Source organism: Danio rerio, chromosome 10, assembly GCF_052040795.2.
Source record: "Danio rerio strain M-AB ecotype USA chromosome 10, GRCz13ab, whole genome shotgun sequence".
NCBI lineage: Eukaryota > Metazoa > Chordata > Actinopteri > Cypriniformes > Danionidae > Danio > Danio rerio.
This window is the reverse complement of record NC_141030.1, coordinates 8,401,516-8,423,406: the sequence shown is the minus strand read 5'-3', so window position 1 is coordinate 8,423,406 and position 21,891 is coordinate 8,401,516. Positions and strand designations below refer to the sequence as shown.

The 21,891-nt window shown below is 35.0% G+C and overlaps 2 protein-coding genes across 5 annotated transcripts in view; both read right to left on the bottom strand.

Moving 5' to 3' along the window:
- pstpip2 (proline-serine-threonine phosphatase interacting protein 2) overlaps positions 1-8,976 on the bottom strand; it is a 39,274-nt gene extending 30,298 nt beyond the window's left edge. For both annotated transcript variants that reach the window (XM_087270154.1, XM_087270155.1), the window contains exons 1-5: positions 8,905-8,976; positions 8,183-8,283; positions 5,302-5,376; positions 3,758-3,792; positions 3,247-3,353 (exon numbers count right to left, since the gene is read on the bottom strand). In XM_087270154.1, the coding sequence (XP_087126280.1) occupies positions 3,247-3,353; positions 3,758-3,792; positions 5,302-5,376; positions 8,183-8,283; positions 8,905-8,937 (351 nt within the window). In that variant the 5' untranslated portion in view covers positions 8,938-8,976. The remainder of the gene's footprint in view (positions 1-3,246; positions 3,354-3,757; positions 3,793-5,301; positions 5,377-8,182; positions 8,284-8,904) is intronic.
- A 3,576-nt stretch (positions 8,977-12,552) lies between these two features.
- sub1a (SUB1 regulator of transcription a) lies at positions 12,553-19,580 on the bottom strand. Of its 3 annotated transcripts, none has more exon segments than NM_001281997.1 (5): positions 12,553-12,864; positions 15,296-15,404; positions 15,508-15,621; positions 18,960-19,056; positions 19,472-19,580. In NM_001281997.1, coding segments are annotated over 4 exon segments (372 nt in total). In that variant the 5' UTR covers positions 19,029-19,056; positions 19,472-19,580; the 3' UTR covers positions 12,553-12,784.
- Between the last annotated feature and the right edge of the window lie 2,311 nt (positions 19,581-21,891).

Sequence of the window (21,891 nt, the reverse complement as noted above, 5' to 3'; positions counted from 1 at the left end):
CAGCTTAAAGTGACATTTAAAGGCTTAACTAGGTTAATTAGGTTAACTAGGTAGGTTAGGGTAATTAGGTAAGTTATTGTATAATGATGGTTTGTTCTGTAGACTGTCGAAAAAAAATTTGCTTAAAGGGGCTAATAATTTTGTCCCAAAAATGTTTTTTAAAAAATTAATAACTGCTTTTATTGTAGCCAAAATAAAACAAATAAGACTTTCTCCAGAAGAAAAAATATTATCAGATATGCTGTGAAAATTTCCTTGCTCTATTAAAAATCATTTGGATAATACTTAAAAAAGAAGAAAAAAATCAAAAGGGGGCTAATAATACTGACTTCAACTGTATGTATATATATTTCAATGTCAAGTGCAAACCTACGACTTTGTAACAAACTTAGGGAATCGCTTTCCTTAAAGTAGTCAACTTATTAGGGTTTACAGTGTAGAGAAATTGATTTTGAACAATACTTGATAAACCGGCCTCTTGTGAGCTCTGAGGTTGTTGACCGATTGTATATGCTTTTACTCAGCCCGTCTGCTGGCATTAATTCAGCTTACTTTTAAAATAATCATGTTTAATGACAGAATTTATTTATAAAAACTGCATTTCCAATGAGCCTGTGCAGAAAACTCCACATATCCACTCTTGCCGTGCCACAAATCTACATTACATTTGTTTTTATAGATTCAATCCAAAAATTGACTACTAGTTGTATTACTCCACTGTTTCTGATTCAACTGTCTGAGTAAGGTGAGTAAGTCTTCCACCTTTGTCTTTTTGTCTGATTTTCATATTCTTCTTCGCTTTAAACCACCTACTAATGGCCATACTATTGTCAACCAAATGAGCTCACACTTCACCATTTGTCTTCTTACACCATATTCTTCTTGTATTTGGTTTAAGTGACCATAAGGACTGTAAGTGTTAAGAGATTTTCATTACCCAATAACACGCACTTGTCGTGCACTAATTGTCACACTATAGTTGACAGAATAAGCCTGTCCTGACACTCACACGAGACCACTTGTCTTTTGCATGATATATTTCCTGCATTTGGCTCAAGTGTTATCACAATGCGCATTCAGCTAAAGTCTGTTTGAACTAGTGTATGTGTATTGTATCAATTACAGATGCCTCAACAGATGCCTCTCACACACAAACTAAAAGGAATCATTTTCATTAACAGGTTACATAACCATCATATGTAGTATTTATTTTCAAATGTTTGTTTTGTTTTAATCTGGACTAAACATGAAAGAAATAGTGTGGTTTGTATTTTCATTATTTGAGGAAATACATCAAACTTGTAATTACCCATCAGATTTTTAGTGAGAAAATACAAGACAAAAAGCAGCTTAGTTTCACTTATATAGATAAACAAATGCAAAGGAATTATATTTTCATAGTAGTAAATGGGACTTTAGCAAGCACAAACTCTAGTGTGACCGCAGCATCAGTATAGTAGATGTGTGTCTGAGTGAAGTGTCTATTGACCTTATTCTAAAATGCGGAAGTGCGCCTATTTTCGCGATTGTCTTAGAACTTCCGTTTCAGTCGCCTATGGGAGAAATGACTAGGAATAATAAAAGGCAGAAAATGGCCAAACTACTTGCTCAACAAACAAATGTTTGCACGACTACACAGACCAAGTAGCATAATATAATAAGAAAATATTAAATTGCAACATCAAGCAGCGTAACGAGCAGTTGTTAACGTCAAAAAATGAATGGAAGTGAATGTGACCGGAAGTCGCGAGACAAAAAGATTCAAATGGCAGCGCCCGCTCGACAGCTGAGAATAAGGTGAATAGTCTATTTAACAAGTTCTGATCAGCTTCAGCTGTGTGTGTAATCAGGAGGAGATCTGAAACTGGTGTGCAACAGAGGGGCATGATGTAGGATATGTAGTACAAGGGTAGATGTGTAGTTCAGGTGAATGACAGGGAGTGTTCTCCAGCTATCTGCAAGAGCTAGATCGCTAATGATCATAACAAGTACAGACTACAATTAATCTAAATACAATTTAGCACTCTAAATCTTTAGAGACAGATATGTCACAAATATTGCTGCAAATTGTAAGAAAAAACGCCATAAAATCTGAAATTTTAGGTACCAAGAACCTAAAATGTGTGTGTTTTAAGGGCATTGCACTTGTTTTCAAGACTCTGGACCAGAGGTCAAAAACGCTGTTCCTGGAGAGCTACCGTCCTGCAGAATTCAGCTCCAACCCTGATCAAACACCTGAACCAGTTAATTAGGACATGCAGGTTAGGCAGCACTTGATAATTACAGACAAGTGTGTTTGATTGCAACTGAAATCTGCAGAAAAGTAGCTCTCCAGGAAAGGGGTTAGTGACCCTGCTTTAGACACTAATTTCCTAACCAAGGCTCATTATTGATATGTACCCCTGTGTACATTTCTGAAGAGCGGCAAATACGTCCCAGGAGGTATGGGTTTTTGCTATTTTTGTTTTTGCGAATCTGCCAGAGTCCGCTGCGTACACTTTTTCAGATCTCGATTTCCTCTCCCGAGTGCCATTTGCACCTGCTGTTGACGCCTAAATCCACCAGAAGCTGCTGTCGACTGACTGACTGATCGACCGATATCCCCCATCCACCCATTTTCCTGAACCCAATCGACAGTGTTTTCAAAAGCACAAACTGACCCGGCCACTGCCTTTCCTAAACCCAATCGACAGTGTTTCCAAAAGCAATCCAGAAAAATAAAAGTCCCCACCTAATTTTTCCAAATTTTCAGAGCTTACCACGTTCTATTTTATTTTTTGTTTTACCTGCTTTTTGGAACTGATCTGCGCCAGACTCAAACCCTGTCATTGCGGTCAACTTCTCTCTGCATCTTAAGTCCGCCGACATACGTGGCGAGCCACTGGATAAACCATTACCAGAAATGAAATGCCGTCCATACGGAGGTAAGTGGGCAGCTGGTAGCGCAAGAAGAAACAGGCAGCATCATACCACCCCATAGCGTTCGCTTTTAAGACGTCATACATAGCTCGAGCTACATGATTCACACTCTCCAGAAATATATAGAGGTGTACGTTTTCAAAATGAGCCTATGTTACCAACAATTTCCTGTTTTATTCACAAGCTTTCAAGTGAGACCAAAAGTGTGGCTATTTGATGAACAAGACTGCTAACAGACAATATTCTTCTGATATAAAAAGCCTTTCCATTTGCTGAAGTACAAATAACACACTTTGAATCAATTAAAAAGGTGTGAAATGCTCTTACCTTTTTCCGGGCCTCTTTCTGTTTCTCTCTGAAGTCTTCTAATTTTTTGGCTTCCTCCCTCATAGTTTGGGCCAAATGCAGATGAGATAAACTCATGTTTTCGGTTTCTTAACATGTAAATTAAAATTACAGGAATACAACAGAACAATAAACTGCAATTATTCATTAACATCCAAAAATAAACGTTTCCTCATCATTTAATCACACTCGAGTGGTTCTAAATTTTCATACATTTCTTTCTTCTGTTGAACACAAAACAAAATATTCTGGAGAATGTTTATGAAAGGCAGCCGTTGAAATCCATAGTAGGAACACATAAACACAATGGAAGCCAATGGCTGTTTTTTCCAACATTTATCATTTGAGGTTCAACAGAATTTATTATTTATCATTTATTATTTGAGGTTCAACAGAAAAATGAAATGCAAACACGTCTAAAAAACAGTAAATGATGACAGGATTTTCATTTTTGGGTGAACTATCCCTTTAAATGCTTGCAGTGTTTACTTACGTAATTTGAAAACATCAAGGGATCGTTTCAACGTGCTAAAAACAGACAAAATTTAAATGAGTGAATGTTGAACTGAAGTCCACTTTGGCAATAAAACCATTTGCTGACAGCATTGACTAGCACAAGCTACAGTAAACGTTTTTTTTTACACCTCATGTCAAGAGGAAAAGCATTAACCACAAACCAACTACAGACATGTGACCAACACAGAGGGTGTTTATCTTTGAATTGATCAGAAGTCAAACAGATCAGCGCTACATGTTCCATTGTCATCTTTATAAAGAGGACATTATCTAACCAGGACAACACAACATTAGCAAATCATGGGGTCATGACTTTCTGGCTAAACAAATCAAGCAGTTAAAATCTAAAAAACAAGACCACAAACTAATAAGTGAATGTGGTGCTTGACCAACTTGTTGCAGGCGATTGCATGGACCTGACTAGACCATTTCTAAAGAAATTCGATTATTTTTACATCACTGTAAGGTCATTTCTTGGTAATAGTTTACTAGCTTTGTCCAGAAATGTCTTTTATATAGCTCAAGTTCCTCTTTTTAAACCTGATTACTGAAAATGAATGACCGGGCCTGGTAATACTTTACTTGTAGAGGGCGTTCATAAGTTAGGAAACCTTCATAATCATGAGATCACACATCAATGAGAATGACATATTATGCATGGTTATGACAACTGTTACTAAGTATCATTCGCTCAGTTGTCATTTTAAATGCAAATATGACAGTGTTTGTTATGACAATGTATGTGTATATTTTATACAGCTTATATATACAGTTGTTGAAGCCAAATTTATTAGCCCCCCCCCCCCCCCCCCCCCCCCCAATTATTTTTTTTGTTTTTTTATCATTTTTAATATAAATAATTTTTATTTTATATTAATAGATATATTAAACAATTTTTTAAATTTGATATATCTCATAATTTAGATATATTATTTTTCTAATTTATATTATATTTTATATTAAATTATATATAATATTTTAGTTGATTTCACTAATACTAATACTGGTATGTGCTTTGTTTTAAAGACCATAATAAAACCAGAACAGGATCCTCAAGGTCATGTTGAAAAAAAAAAGAATAATGTGACAACTAAAAGAACAATGCTTATCAATTCATAATAAAGTATGTACACCAATCTTTTCAAAAATGCACCTGAACTGTAAAAAATCTTGCTGGTTTAAAGAGTAAAATCATACAAAAATAAAAAAAAAATTGTTTAATTAAGGTCTCGGGGTTTGGAATGACATGAGAGTAAGTAATTTTTGGTGAACTAAACCTTCATTTTTTTCAATGAAATTATCCTTTCTAGTAATCTTAATTTACATCAAATAAAAAAGGCTAAACATTTAGTAAAACTTTGTATAAGTAGAAACATGATAAACTTATAAAAATAAGTTAAAGTAACATTTTACAGTGTAATACAAAAACCCAAAGACACAATAATGCACCTTTACAATGCTTTCCGTTAATTCTGAAGACTTTTGGTTTTACTTTAACTGCAATTAGACGTCAGTACTTACTTCATTTCACTGTGTCCACACACTTTTTTTGACAACCCCAGCAGCTCCTTGGCATATTTTTCTTCTATAGCAGCTCTGAAAAGTATGTTTTCATATTTTGAATTAATGATTTATATTATGATACTGATGCTAATGATACAGATGAGTTTGTCCATATGTTTGCTTAAATACAATTTTAATATAATCAAAAAATAACTAATGTGATGAACCATGTATACTGAGTTTTTCAGGTATTTCAAGTATTTGTTTTATGATTTTTACATAAAAGAAATATTACCACAATTTTGAAGTTTAAACTCTACCCCAGTTAATATTCGGAAACAACTTTAAGTTAACCTTTTTTTTTTTTGCAAGATTTACATAACTATGTGACTGTCACTATAGGATGCTGGACAACAGATTTGAGGATCCCTGTGCAGTTTATTAGTAGGAGTAATCAGGTAGGCAATGGTCAAACAGGTAGCAAACAGGAGCATAAAGGTAATCCAAGATTATAGTGTCACGTTTTAGCGTGATCAAAACAGGAAATAAACGGGTGTAGAATCCAAGTGCAGTTTTAATGTATAGTGCAGAGAAAGTCACAAAAATCCAAAAATCAAAGTACCAAAGTAACAAAATAAACAAACAAACTAGGAACTCAAACAGACTAAACTAGAACTAGACTTTAGCACAAGAACAGGATATAAACAGGAATCAGGAAACATACCAACAGGAACGACAACGACCAACTGACAAACAGAGGATGAATGCCTGAATATATAGTCCAGGTAATCAACGGAGAACGGAGACAGCTGTGGTTGTAAATCAGTGTAGATGACAGACCGGGTGTGTGTGCGAAAGAATGTATGGAAATGTAGTCTTAAAGCCACTGTAGTCCGCTGGTGGTTGCTGGCGAACTACAGTGGCATCTGGTGGACAAACACAGTCATGACACATAGTCAAAATCAGGCTAGTGATATGGATGGCTGACGTGAAACTGACGTTTCAACACAGTGTTGAGATCCCGAAGTGCAAGTGTTTCAAAATACTGCAATGAAGCATGATCCCAAACACCCAGGTCACGTGCATTAGGTGATTTGAAACAACCAAGTCACGTGACTAAAGTGTTTCGAAACACCAGGTCATGTGACTTAAGCGATTCAAAGCATCGGTCATTTCATAGGCGTTTCGAAACCTGCCGAATTTCTGTTTAACTCACATGGTAAAAAAAAAATTATATCTCTTTAAGCCTAGTGGACCATTCGTGTGTCTGCAAATAGCCTGAGTTCGAATTCCGACTTGTACAAATATTTTGAAATTGTGACTTGATGTATTTTAATAATGTTACTTTTTTATGACCAAAACAAGACACATTTATTCACAAAGTGTCCGTGTAGATGTCAGACCAGTGTTAAAACAAAACACGTTATAAGAACAGAACATTTAGGAACTAACATCTACAGCTGCATCACCCTGGATTTAAATCCATTATTTCAGCATGCCAGGAACTCTCACCGCTTCACTAAATCACTTGAAACTTCAACTCTGCAACGTGGGGTTTGATACCTCAATTTGCTTAACTGTTACTTTGCTGAAGTTGTTCCAGAGCAATATATTAAAAATGACCACTAGGTGTCACTGTAGAGACATTTCGAAACTTCGACACATTTGCTTCGACTGTTTCAGTGTTTCATGAAGCCTCTCTTTGTCCACCACTCGGTAATGCAATATCATAGTCAAAAACAGGCGAATGGTCAGTACGGGCGACAAAGAATCAATAACGGAAAACAAGTCAAGGATCAAAACACATTAGAACTAGACAGGATTAGCACTTCATAATGCGACAGGATACCAGTACACAAGACTCAGCCAAGTGTGAGAGAATGTGAGGTGTATACATAGTCCAAGTAATGAGTCAATCATAAGCTTCAGCTGTGTGTCTGGATCGCTTGTAGGCTAGATCGCTGGTGATCGTGACGGTGACACTATCAAGATAAAATGACCATATTTTTATTATATTTTACCATATTATATTATATTATATTATATTATATTATATTATTTTATATCATATTATATTATATAAGACTAGATTAGATTACAAAATATTATATTATACATCATTTTGTTCAGATTCTACTTGTTGGAGAAACACTCCTTAAGGCTTGAAAAGCAAAAGTCAATGCTTTTAAATTTTTTATATTTAATAAAAAGTAATATAGTCATTTATCGGAAATACTACTGTTTTAACCATACTGTAGTAAAGTGTATTATACTGTAGTATTTACAACACTTTGTTAATAATTGCTAGGGCAAACTATAGTATTAACTATAGAGAACTGATAAACTGTAATAACTGTAATACACATTTTACTACAGTAAACTGTGGTGTGGTGTGCTGCAGTGTAATACCCTACATAGTGGAAAACCACAATAGTGAATCATTTGTTTTTATTAATATAGTTGTATAATTACCATAGCAGACAACAGATGAATTCATATACTTCACAATACAACATGACACCCTATAGTATTTACTATAATTACTATAGTATTTATGTGGGGTATTTAAAACATATTAAAAATGGCTTAACATCAAGTTGTCCATTTTGATAGCATGTTGACATTAATCTCCAGAATTTGTTTCTGTAACTCCTTGACAAAACAGTAGCTCATGAGAAAAATTAAAACTGTAAATCCTATTCACATGAACAACAGTAAATCTTGCAACAATGCTAGCCATGAGGCAATTTTTCCTCCTTTTTTATGAAATCAATTACTGTAATTTCCCTGAAGCTATACGCAAATACACTAAATAAGGTTTTCAAGATTTTATAGCTAAGGGATGTAAATAGTTTAAGGTGAAAAGAAAAGTGTCTTGTGATTCTAGTCAATATCTCACCTGGCTTTCATGAAGTCTTCGATTTCCTTACAGGTCCTCTTGCCATCATTCAAGTGCTGGATGATGGTGTCATATCCAGCCGTAGAGGTGATATCGGTGTTCTGTACCAACAATACACAGAAATACATCAACAAATGTTTCAAGTGTTTGCCAACCTCAGTATTCAACACAAAGCTATATGGATTATCACAAATTCACCACTGTATCCTTCAGAACACGGTGGTTTGGACTGTTGACTATCATTACACATCAGTCTCTGTAATTTATGGGTCTGAGGGGCAGACATAGCATCATACCCAAAGCCACAGTCAACATAAAATGCATACCAAAATAAAGCTAACAAAAACAATACTAAATTGCACCTTATTGCCTGCTTGCCAAATAAAGTCTGACACGTTCCCAGACTGAAATTGCCAATAGTCAAAAACAAGGAGACATAATTCATTGTAAGACTTCCAGCATATTATTTTTCTATTATTTTTTCAATGTATTATTTTAAAACTGATTGGTTGTCTGAACTTCACTTCCCTTAAGGAAATCAACGTTGTTTCGTTATGTGACAGACGGTCGACCTCAAACTAAAACAGTTTTAAAGGTTGTTAAATATATGTCAAATCAGAGTACGTTTGATGTTATTTAGTATAACACAAATTAAACAGTATCTGAATTATATGTTTACTAAGCAATGACTGCATGGCTTGACCAAAACAAGAAAACCTTACCCAGAAATTATCCTTGAAATGTTGTTCTCTCATTGCTGCTGCTGCCGCTGTTTGCTCACTGCGAAAATGACTGCGAAGTTCCGTATCAGGTCTGTAATAAACCCAGTAACTGATATCACATCAGCTTGATGGTTTGCTGCACATTAAGTGTTAAAGAAACACGCCTCAGGGTCCTAAACTCGAGTCTTATTCACGTCTGTCCCGAGAGCAAGAGTTGCTGTGGAACAGAAAACGGACCCTCTGACTTTAGTGGACTTTTTCACCATCTAGTGACCGAACTATGAAGTTGCAAACGTAAATTAAACGAAAAGTAGGACGATGAAACCCATCAAATTTGAATTGTGTGTCTAACATTGCAACACACTGAAAACAACGTCTTGAAATTTGTGATTTGGGGCCCCAAAGCATATTCCAGGTCCCAAAATACCAACAAAAATGCGCTTTTACTTTTGTTAGTATACTTTTATTATTGAAACCGCCAGGGATGGGCAAAAATACATTGAAACGTATTTTAAAATAAAATATGACATGCCTTCTTTTTAGGTGTATCAAAATAAAATACTGCATTTTTGTATTTTAAGAATACTACAAAATAGTTTTACGAATGAGCATGATCCTTCCTTGCAAACATTTCATGAATATAACTATTCGATCAATCCCTTCCCTGTTAAACGTGAAATAAACAATATTTGATAGCAACAGCTTTTCTCTGAGCAAGTTTTAGCAGATTCTCTGCTACCTCGTTCACTTCAACTCTACTGTACATGAGTAATTATTTTTTTAAAAATCTGTATTTTTTTTTATTAATTTAGTATATTTTTGTTCAAACTGCATCCCTGTTCAATGCATATAATGAGCTAAATATAGTACTTCTGTTGTTTGTTTCCACCTATTGTGTGGCCAGTGAAATTTATATAATCTCTGTATGATTATTAAACCTCTTAACATTTTTATAATATGAAGTCTTAAATTTTTTCACAGAATTTTTCCTAAATCTAGATTTATGCAGTTGAACTCTTCAATAGGCCTACTCAATGCTCATGATTTCTGAAAACTAAAAAACAGTTAGTCATTTCCATATGTATTTCCATATAATTTCCTCAATGCACAACATAAAAGCATGACATCTCAAATACGCTAAAAAAGAGTTATCAATTTTTACAAATAAATTTTTCAAATAAATCCTGCTGATGCTGTATAGAATTAGGTGTTTTTACTAGTCTGTATGAATTGCTGTATTTTTAAATAAGAGTGTTTCATATATTGTACCACTTTAACATCTTTAGGTGGACATCTTTTCTCTTCATTAACTATACTGGAAATTTAAACAGCTAGTGAAGCATTGTAGATACTGCCATGCATAATTTCCTTCCATACTGCAAGACCACCTTCAAATAAAAAAAAAAAAAAAAACTTCTGTTCTAATCTCAAGTCTAAGCAAGTAACTAAGAAAGCTCCAATCTAAGGCTGCATGTTATGTCATCATGTAGACTTCTTACAAATCATTTTACAGTATTTTGAACTACAAAAATACGACACTAAAGTATTGTGATACAAAATATTAACCTCCCTCAGTCTGCTTAGTTCATTTAATAGAGAATTGAACTCACTCTAAACCTTTATGATTCCTTCTGTTAAACACAAAAGAATAATTTTAAAATTTCTGTAAACCTGTTACCATTGACCTCCATAGTATTTTTTTCTTTTTGGGAATCAGTGGTTACGGATTTTTAGCTTTCTTCAAAATATATTTTGAGATATTAAAAAATGAAAATCATAAAGGGACAGAAGCAATTTAAGATAAGCAATTAGTGAGTATATTTTCATTTTTGGGTGAACTATCCCTTAACCCCCTTTCCGTAAAGGTCTGTTTGAAAGGGGCTATTGTCACATATTCTAAAGCATTTCCTAAAGCTACAGTGTTTGAAAGTTTATGAAAATGTGAACAATTGTTATAAAGAGCTTGTTAAATATTTATCTCAATTAATAGTAGCTTATTACCTGCCTATAATTAAGATAATGTCTGTTTACATGTTCTCCATCTCTAATACCAAAACCAATATACCTTAAATACTTTTAATAAGCAGCACATTAAGGCAAAAGGTTTATTAATAGCAATAATTGTGCCTTTAAATAAAGTCACTAATAATTTAGATCAGAGTTGCACAAACTGAAGGGCCGAAAACCAAACTTAATTGGGCCGAAGGTATTGCCATGGGTAATTTCCTAGTTTGTTTAATAATGTTTAAAAAAATAGACTAAAAATTAGTGTCAAGTCCGTATAAGGTCTGTAATAAACCCAGTGACTAATTTCACATCAGAGTGATGGTTTGCTGCACATTAAGTGTTAAAGAAACATGCCTCATCAGGGTCTTAAACTCGAGTCGTATTCATGTCTGTCCCGAGAGCGAGAGTTGCTGTGGAACAGAAAACAGACCCTCAGACTTTAGTTGATTTTCACCATCTAGTGACCGAACTATGAAGCTGCAATCGTGAATTACACGAAAAGTAGAATGATGACACCAATCGTACCTTTAAATAAAATCACCAATTCTTAATTTAGGCAAGTGGGCCGAAGGTAAATATAGTTGCCATTGGTAATTTCCTAGTTTATTTAATAATGTTTAAAAAAGACTAGAAAATATTGCTTTATATTACAGAATACAGTATTTTTTAACATTTAATAATTAAGTTATTACAATAAAAACAAAACAATCACATTTATATCAGAATTATACTAGTTGATTTGCTTCTGCATAGCCCTTTATCCATCTAGTGACTGTATTTACATAAAAAACAGATTCATTTACAATTAATTGAAACATTTAATTTCAGTTGCTTTTTTTTTTTTTTTTGCCTTACTATGGGCATCTTTGCTTTAGATATTTGAATGATCCATGATACAAAAAAACAGCTGAGATTAAAATAACCCCCAGCAGAATTAATGAAACCTTGATTTTTAATACTGTGTGCACCAAATAAATTTAGATTTTGAGAAATTTCTCACTGAGGACAATTTAGGGATGCTCCAGAAGGAGACTTGTTTTTCTCTGACGTGTCATAGGCTACATAGAATAAATGAGATAACATAGTAATAAAGTAATTAACACTTTATGCATTTCTTTTGAACTGTTATAGTTTTCTTACTTGACTGAAACGATCAGTTGATGGCTACATTAGTTATCCATGCATTCTGCTCAGTGCATCAAAATCTGGGGACCTAAAACTAATTATTTACAAGAGTATTTTAATATAACTGCTTATGTATAAATATTCGACCAGACACATGCAAGTATATCGTATTTTAATTTAGCAACATTTTTACTGTTTAAAATAGCTGAAACAAGTAGTAAACATTTAAATAGTCCACTAATTCTACTAAAACTACCTTTCAAATGTCTGGAGTATGTAAATTTATTATTCCTTTTGAAAGATGCCTCTTATACTCACTCAAACAGCATTTGATTGTTAAAAAACACAGGACTGTAAATAAATAATTACATAAATATTACAATTATAATTTCAACTGTTTTCTGATTGTTTACTGATTATTAATACTGAAAAAGGGCGGCTTAATATATGTGTGGAACCTGAGAAACCATACATAAAATGTTCAGCAGCAAATATGTAACTCAAAATAAACAAGCGTTGTTGTGCATTTCGATCAACTTTATTGAAAATTCAGGGCACAAGCTAAAACCAGTCATCTCTCTATCCAACCCCTTTTAAAACCAACACGTTGAAAGGCTCAAATAGAAAAGGCATCAAACAATGAACAACTACTTTAATAAAACCTTAAAATGGCAGGATAGGCAGGACTGTGAAGTGAAAATCTGTTTCAAAAAGAGTATCCGGGTTGTCAGTGAACTGCAGGAAGGACTTATGTCCTCTTCACGGCATCATCGATCTCACTTATCTGCTCTTTTAGTTGGTTCCACTGCTCTGGGTTGAGTGAAATACCTGTAATAAAAACAAAAAGCACAAATATAAGAAATTAACAATATGATTCCCTTATGCACAAAAAAATAATAATAATTATATATATATATATATATATATATATATATATATATATATATATATATATATATATATATATATATATATATATATAAATAACTATTGTCAGTCTATGTGAAATCTAAATTTCCAATGACTGTTTTTGCTATTTCTTATTCTTACGGTTTCAAGAAGTTAAACCACTGAAAGCATTTTTGGTAATCTTCAATCAAAGTCTGACCATTTGCTCCCATGTTTGGAAAGACGGTCCTTCTGTTGACGTCAGTTTGTTGTCAACAGCCACAATATTCTTATACCACGCCCCCTCTAACCATGTTTGCTATGGGGGAATGATGTGCTAAAAAGCCCCGCCCCCTACTCAATATTCTGTTTTAGTTGGAAGAACATCAACATACTCAAAAGTCTCAGCAGCTTCACATGGACTTTAAGTATATGAATTGATTTGTGTACATGAAACCTATTTGGACACTACAATCTAAGGCTGTACAATCTATTGTTTGAGCATCAATATCGCAATGTGTGTATCCGCAATAGTCACATAGCAGGATTAGATTATTTATTAAAGTATAAAAAATAAATATTTGTTTTTAAAATTATTCATACAATGATGACCTTGTTATTTTACGCTTGATTGTTTAATTTCTGTAATCGAATAATGTTAGACCCTCTGGAAAACTATCAAGCAGTGTTATTTAACCTTTATTTTTTCTCTGACATGTTTATATATGCTTGTCATTTATTTTATTTCATGATAAAAAGGAGTTAATCACCCGAGTCGATCTAAATGAATAAAATCTTTCCAAATAGAGCTATTTAAATTGTCTGGTGAAATTATATTCATATTGCAATGTATATCGCAGCAAAACTAAATATCGCAATGTCAGATTGTTCCAATACTGTGCGGCCCTACAATCTACAAAGGTTTGGAAATTGAAATACCTTTTAATATTTTGAAAGAAGCCTATTCTGCTTACCACGGCTGCTTTATATCCATACACACACACACACACACACACACACACACACACACACACACACTGTCATGCGCTTCTCTTAGCTCCAGAGAGCAGTGCACGTCAGACAGTTTATCAAGGATGTACCGCTGGATCGCGTCCCACAATAGTTGTTAAACGTGATTTTCAGACATCTCAAGTCTCCCGGAAGTTCCGGGAGTCTCTATGCATTTGTGGGACTCATAATGCCCGCAAACGAGTGGTTATTTCCCGGAAATCGCACGTCTCCCTCCTGCTCCTCAAATAAGTTGCGAACCGTTCTCACCCCTGGATCCCTCCTTGCTCTTCAGCGCGCACTCTGTCAAACACCGCCTCCAATGATGACGATGCCATCGTCTATCGTGATGTTTCAAATTAGACATTGTACAATGCCAAATTGGTCGACATCACCCAACCCTACACAATACTGTTGTGATAATGTCAATTACGATATATCTAACATGAAAATGCTATTTAACAGCATTTATTTTTAAACATATATAAAAACCTTATTTATGTTATGATCATACTGAAATAAACAGCTAATCGTTATTTTTCTGAGCTAATTAAATCTCAATGTCAAGGTGCAAATATTTGGACTTGAAAACACCATAAATGTCTGAAAAAAACATGGCCAGACATTCTGATTCTTATTGGCTCTTTTCCTTTCGTTTCCCAGCATTTGTCTTTATTTTCAGCTCTAGTTTCACCAGGCTCTATCTGATTGGGCAGATTTGAATAAACAACTTATGCCAATGGTTCTCAAAGTGGAGGGGTCGCGGGACAATGAAGGGGGGTCGCCTGGTGGTTTCCAAAAATCTATTTATTTTTATTAAACCATAAGAATTACCATATTTTATCCATGACCTTCTGAAGAGAAAAAAATAGTCGTTTATACCATATATAGTTACTATAGTAGCTTATAGTTACTACTTCTATTGGATTGCAACCCCTGGGGTAATTGCATTGTATTAAAGACACAGCAATAGCGTCAGATGCAGCAGATTTCATAACACCTGGTTAAACTTTGTGGCCCATTTACAGCTCTCATACATAATAAAAAAAAGCAAAAGAAAAATAGACTTGGGGCCATTGGTGTGTGTGTGCCATTGCATGCAAGGTTTCTGTATTTATAACCACCTCAGAGGATATTGGGGGTCACGAGTCACTGGCATTGTCATTTTGGGGGTCGCGGCCTGAAAAGTTTGGGAACCCCTGACCTATGCATGTAGCACTTGAAGGCTTGGCACATAAAACTAACTTAATTAATTGCACTTTCCTGCTATATGGATATTGCATAAACTATTATCACAATAACAATAATTATTTCCACATATTGTGCAGCCATAATATTAACCGCTGATAAAACAACCACATACCTTTCCTGCCTGGTTTCATTTCACCCTCTTGGTCCATCCAGTATTCCCGGATATCAATAAGCACTTTTCCTTTAAAATCCCGAACACTCACATACCTCATCTTTCCTATCTTTAAAAGAAAAAATTCATGACAAACACATACATGATGCATATACAATTCTCTATCAAGCAAAGTTAAACGCGTGTCATTTCATCTCAGTTGGATTCTTCACCTGGAACATGTTATCATTTTTATTGCTGCTGCTGCTTTTGGAGGCAGATGAACTTTCTCCGCTTTTTTGCTTTTTTGATGGTTTTTCAGGTGTCGCCTGCTTCTTTCTCTTGGCCTGAAATACAGAATTATATTAAATACAAAGCGAGTAACAGAGTAAATTAAGACCCTAATGTATCAACTAATCCCTAAATATACAATCACAAAAATATTTGTTTTTCAATTTTAAGACAATATGTAAAAAATGCTGCCTAATAAAAAAACTTTAAGAAAATGTGTAACTTGATGACGTAACAAAGAGTGGAATTATGGGATTTGTTGTATTCACTAACACAGCCAATGAAAGTCAATCGGAAAAGGCTCATGCAGAAATCAACTTAATTGATGTGGTAATGAATTCAAGTTTTATAAACATTGTGATCTCATCATTTAAATCTAGATTCATTAGATTTCACTCTTATAAAAAAGTAATAAACGCAGAAATCTTAAATATTGTGCATTTAAGACAAAATCAATGGATGAAGCAAGGATTTCAAATAAAATCGGACCAATTCAAAGCTAGTTCCAGGAGTTCAAAATACCTGAATATTGTTGCAAACATACCTACAGTACATGAGAAAACTTGCTGTTGCTGTTGGAAGTGATGTAAGTGAGGCCAGCAGGGGGCACTCAACCTGCGCTCTATGAAGGCTGATTTATACTTCTGCGTCAAACGCTGGCGTATGCTACGGCGCTGATGCATAGCCCTTCGCCGTGGCTGACGTGCACCTCTCAAAAAATGTAACTACACGTCGCAACGACGCGTAGCGTAAGCTCTGTGATTGGTCAGCTTGGTAGCGCTGACGAGTCTGGGCGGGACCGAGAGCCGCGCGAATGGCGCGAGCGATTGTTTAGTGTGGAGTGTGGAGTACCGTGAAGGAGCTCCGGATGGAAAGTTTTGTTTTGTGTTTACCTCATAGTTAAAGTTGCTGCACGTCCACCGGTTCCTGCCTCAAAATGAGCGAGTTTGAGCCACTTGTACATCCCGGAAGTGTTCAGGAAAAGCAAAAAAGCAGCGAAGAAACTCGACACAGAGGAACATTTACACCTCACTGCCAACTAGCGTTTCGGAAGTGTTAATGCAGACCGACAGAGACAGCGCGCAGAAGTATAAATGCACAGCCACGCGCGTTGCCTGCGCCGTGGGTTACGCCGGTCACCTGACGCAGAAGTATAAATCAGGCTTAAGTCCTAACGCCCCAGTAAAATGAAGCCGACACTATACTGTCAGTGAACGCCATCTTTTGTTAAACCGAGATCCTGACTTTCTTTGGTCATTAAAAATCCCATGGCACTTCTCGTAAAGAGTAGGGGTGTAACCCTGGTGTCCTGGCTAAGTTTCTTCCATTCGCCCTTACCCATCATGGCCTCCTAATCATCCCCATTCACTGAATTGGCTCTATCACTGTCTCTCCACTCCACCTATAACTGGTGTGTGGTGAACACACTGTGAAGTGCTTTGGGTGTATGGCCTTACACAGTAAATGTGCTATGTAATTACATTACATTGCAACACAAAAAATTACACTTTGTACTTGTTCAAACCATTTATTTAAAATGAGTTGAAATTTCACAATTCTTCAGTTTTTTTTGAGACAATTTAATTGTTTTATTTTTAGTCTACTTAAATTTGAAAGAACAATTAAGTTAATTAACTTGATCAATTTGTGTTAGGAGACCATGAAGGAGATGTGTGGGATGATGGACATGCTATTATGAGGCAGCTTTCGGCTGATTGGACGTTCAAGAGTTTTAACAAGCCCCCAGCATTTTTAACAGTAAATACAGCACTGGCTGCTGCTATTTAAATATAGTTGGTTTGGTCTTTCATGTTGTAAATAAAATGACACTGGTGGTGAAAATTCTCTCTGACAAATCAATAATCAGAGATGCGTGTGCATCATGTTTTTGTAATGATACTTTTCGATTGGTACCTCGCCCGAGGAGGTACTAAAGATTACCAAGTATTCAGTACAAAATTCAGTGGAAAAGCCTACAAAAATGAGCCGTACCTAACTGAACCATGAAGTGTAATCAAGTGAAAAAGAGCCTTTAGTGTAGTTTCTTTTATCCACAACAATTGTCATCTTTACATTGAACTGACACATATATTTACATTTCTGAATGACTATTTAAAGTAATAGATAACTCCAGAATTAGGGGTGTCAAAATTAATCGTTTCTTCGATGCACTGCAATGCAGACGCGGACAATTCAGTATCGTTTCAGTAATAATCATAACCGGTTATTACTGACGTCATTTACCTCATATGCGCTCTGTTGCGAGGGAGACGATCGCGAGTATTTACAGCGCTTTAACTACTTAATACTCATGAACTGTACACAATTTCACTGTGTGTGTTTGAGAATGAAAGTAGCCTACTCCATTTCTCTCTCTCGCTCGCTCTCGCTCTGTCTCTCTCTCTCTTTCTCACACACACACAGTGGCCCATTTGACCTGCTGGCGTGGCTTTTCTTCTCCTCTCGGCTGTTTTACAGCATTACTTTTGGATACAGAAACGAGCGCGTGTCTGCAGAGTTTTCTCCACCGTGTCTATCATAGATCAGCTGTGAGATCGCCGCTGCCGCCTGCCGCTTATCATTCATCTGAAGAGCGCAGCGCGCAAGAGTCAATCGCAACCGTTTTTGTTGAGGGTGTAACCAATCAAAGGGGTGTAAGAGAACTAGACAAGATTCAGAAATTGAGCTGGATATTTATATTTGTTTATATTATTTGCTAAATGCTCGTTTTTTTAAAGTTACAGTTTATATATCTGACTGTTTGTATTGAATGACACAATTGTATTACAAATAATAGCCTATATAAATATAAATATATTCAAACATTTTAATACAAGAACTGCTGCTGTGAAGAAAATATAAAAGCATCGTCAATGCACCGTGATGCACCGAAATATCGAATTGAACCGAATCGATAGCATGATACGTGAGACTAGTGTAGGTTCACAGCTCTATCCAGAATTGTTAGTAAATGGTCATTACATTTTATTTTTTCCAAAAACGAAAAACTTGAATTTGACAACCCTGTAATAACAACGTTGTAAGTGGGAATTGTTCAATAGCATTTGAAGACAGCATTACCTGACCTATAGAAACACAGGCATTAAATAAACTATTGGATTATGTCTACATTGTTTACTTCAGTGTGTTCCTCATCATGGAAAGGTTTTTTGCCAAAACTACAAATGCAGGTTCAAGGTATTTCCTTAATGAAAGGTCACTTTGGCATCTGATTGCAAACACTGAGCATAGTTTTGACATTGTTTTGCTCAAAATAGCAGAATTTGCCCTAAATGGGCCTTTAGGGTTTCTGTATAAAGAATTGACTTTTCTGACAACAACAAATTCTTTACAAAATAAAAAATTATTTCAGGATTTTTGATGATTTCCATACCTTCGTGTCAACTTCACTGTCCGAATCGCTGCCTGAGGTTGAAGACAGCACTTCTTTTGACTTCGGCATACTGAAAACAACGACAATGCAATTTATCCTAGAAACCAAAACCCAACTGTGAAAATCATTTTATATAGACATAAAACAATGTGCCTAGCATACGTCAAGTTAACCATTTCCGACTGCATCCTCGTGCTTAGCAATGATGCTCTAACGTTACCATGCATGTCGTAATGCAACAAAAATAGCAATTGATTAAGTTGTTTTTGGTTTGATTGCTGCTTCTTGCAGCTTTTTTAATGTGTGGAAGAGAAAAGAGCCAAGGGGCGTCGGTCATTTATAACTACTAGCCTAACGTTATAAGAACCAACAAGGCCGAATATGAACGCGCACCAAGATGGCCATTTGCCAACAGTTTCATTCAATGGAAAAAATCAGCTGTTGCAACATGTTGGTTAATAATCTAATCATGCTCAAATATTACGCTTAGCTGCATGTATCAAATAACTTACGTGATGTTGTAAGGTAAATGTAGGGTGAACTGAGGTGAAACACAAGCTGATGCGCGCGATCGTCCCTTTCTGCAAAACCTGTACTGAGCGCGCGCTTGCAGAATGTACCAGGAAGCGCTCTTAAAGAAGTGCATTGTGGGAAGTGTAGTTTCCTGTTCATGTTTATGGTGGGCTTTTTTATTTAAAATTTTGATCATACATTAATGTCAACTGTAATTTAATGTTAACAGTTTAAACAAATACGTAGTGTGTTCCTACAGTCAAACTACATTTGGAGGAGAATTGTCACGGAAATACTGTAGATGACAAGTTTAGGCCTATAATTGTTAAACAAAATATATAGGCTTGGCTTATACACGCTTCCATCGAAGGGTCATTATCATTTTCGTACACTTTTATTCAGACACTATTTGCTTGCTTGCTTGTACTTATTCACCAACCTCTCGGCCAAAAGGTGGCAGCAACGCACCAACAGACTACATTTGGGAAACAATTGTCCGACAACTACAGGCAGGACGATATTTATGATTCAAACATTATGTCATTCCAGTGCCTTGTTGCTGCCGTTATCGCAAACATTTAGGTGTATTATTGGTATTCCATTTATTGTGTATTTTTCAGATACGTGAGTGTTTGTAGGCTATAGTCACTAAATCTCTTTTGGTGGTCGTACCTTGGCAGATTATTTTATTTTAGTAAGGGTTCAAACAAGGTCAAATGTATAGCCTACTTTGTTTCTTCACTCAATAAACTTATGTTCTAGGATTATAGCTAGGCTTAACTCAGTTATGAAGATCAGCTTCGTCTTCATCAGGTGTATCTTGAGTAGAAAATTGGCTTTAGTTTTGTCTTGTAGTTTTGAATTTCATGGTTAAATGCAATTAAAAAGCTCTAGAGCCGTATAAAACTGTGTGCAGTTTTATTCTCTGCTTGCATGAAGTTTAAACTTTTAATCAGATTCTCTAGGTTTATTTTTGTGATTACTTTTTTAATGCAAGAACATTTTTGAAACATTTTTTTCCTGTTTCATGCCAGAAACTTCTAATAGGGTAATTTTAACGTTGAGAACTTTCTAGACATTAGGAAAATAAGTCTTAGGACTCAAGTTTATTTCAATAATTGTTAACTCCATGTCTGTTAAATTAGCATGTAAATTGAAAGTTCTATTCAATCCATTTGAAAAGTCATTAACTAGGATAAGGTTCAGTTTCTTACACCGAATAAAGGGGTAGTTCACCTAAAATGAAAATTACCTTTGCATTTAAAACCTCAAAAGTTTTTTTTCTTCTTCAGTTCAACAAACAAAATATTTCGTAAAGTGATGCTGGGACACATTGACTTCCTTAGAAAAAAAAAATACTATGGAAGTCAACGAGTCCCGGCAAGCAGCACTTTTCAAAATAACTTTTGTGTTCAACAGAAAACAGAGACTGAAACAGATTTTGAACAAATAAAGATTGAGTAAATGATGACAGAAATGTCATTTTTGGGTGAACTGTCCATTTAAATAACTTCATAATATCATGGTGTGTTGGTCTCAACACAGAAAGCTTTATCAATGCTATTTTTTTTTTTCAAATAGAACAGAACAAAAAACTTTAATATGTACAATACAATATATTACCAAGGTTGCCAGATACAATCTTTACATTCATAAGTATTTATGTTTGAACAGATCCTGCTGTACAAAATTCTGTTATGGGTTACATATCAAGGATCAAAACTATTTTAAGGGGAGATTCCAGATATAATTAAAAGTACAGTTAAATAACATAAAATATTACATTTCTTCTCAACCACTTTTCCCAGTAGGAATACATTTTCTAAGATTGTTGTGTCAAGGAAACGGTGAGTACTTCCATATCATACTTCTTTTATAATTTCACCTACAGATGGATCTTCCTTGAACCATTTCTTTGTAATGGTGTTTTCCTTATTGTCTCAGTGTATTAAGGTGATATGCATCATTTTTTGGTATTTTTGAAGAATAAATTCCCAGATACATATTTAAAATTACATTCCAGATTGAATTTTATTGTTGCATTTATCTCTTTATTCATATCTTGCCAATAGGTCTGAATACTCCTTCTGGCCATCATGTTCTTTCCTCCCTTAATATTGCGCTCTCTTTCCTCATGTCTTGGTCTGTTCATTGTTACAAGTTGTTTGTTTGAGTCTGTTACTGTTTCTCTTCGTGCTGCTATTTGTGAGTTTTTGCTGTCTTAGTGATTTGTCTTATGTTTGTATGTGTTTGTCCTTTGTCAGTAGGGTTCCAGTTTATCCTTTTATAGTTTTCTTGTTTAAGTAAATATATTTTTATATAAAACAAACCAGATTGTAGCTTTCAGCGTTTTTTTTTTTTTTTACTTTAAAGTCTAGTAATTTATGCAGTTTTAGTAATTCCTTTTTTTTTTTGTTTT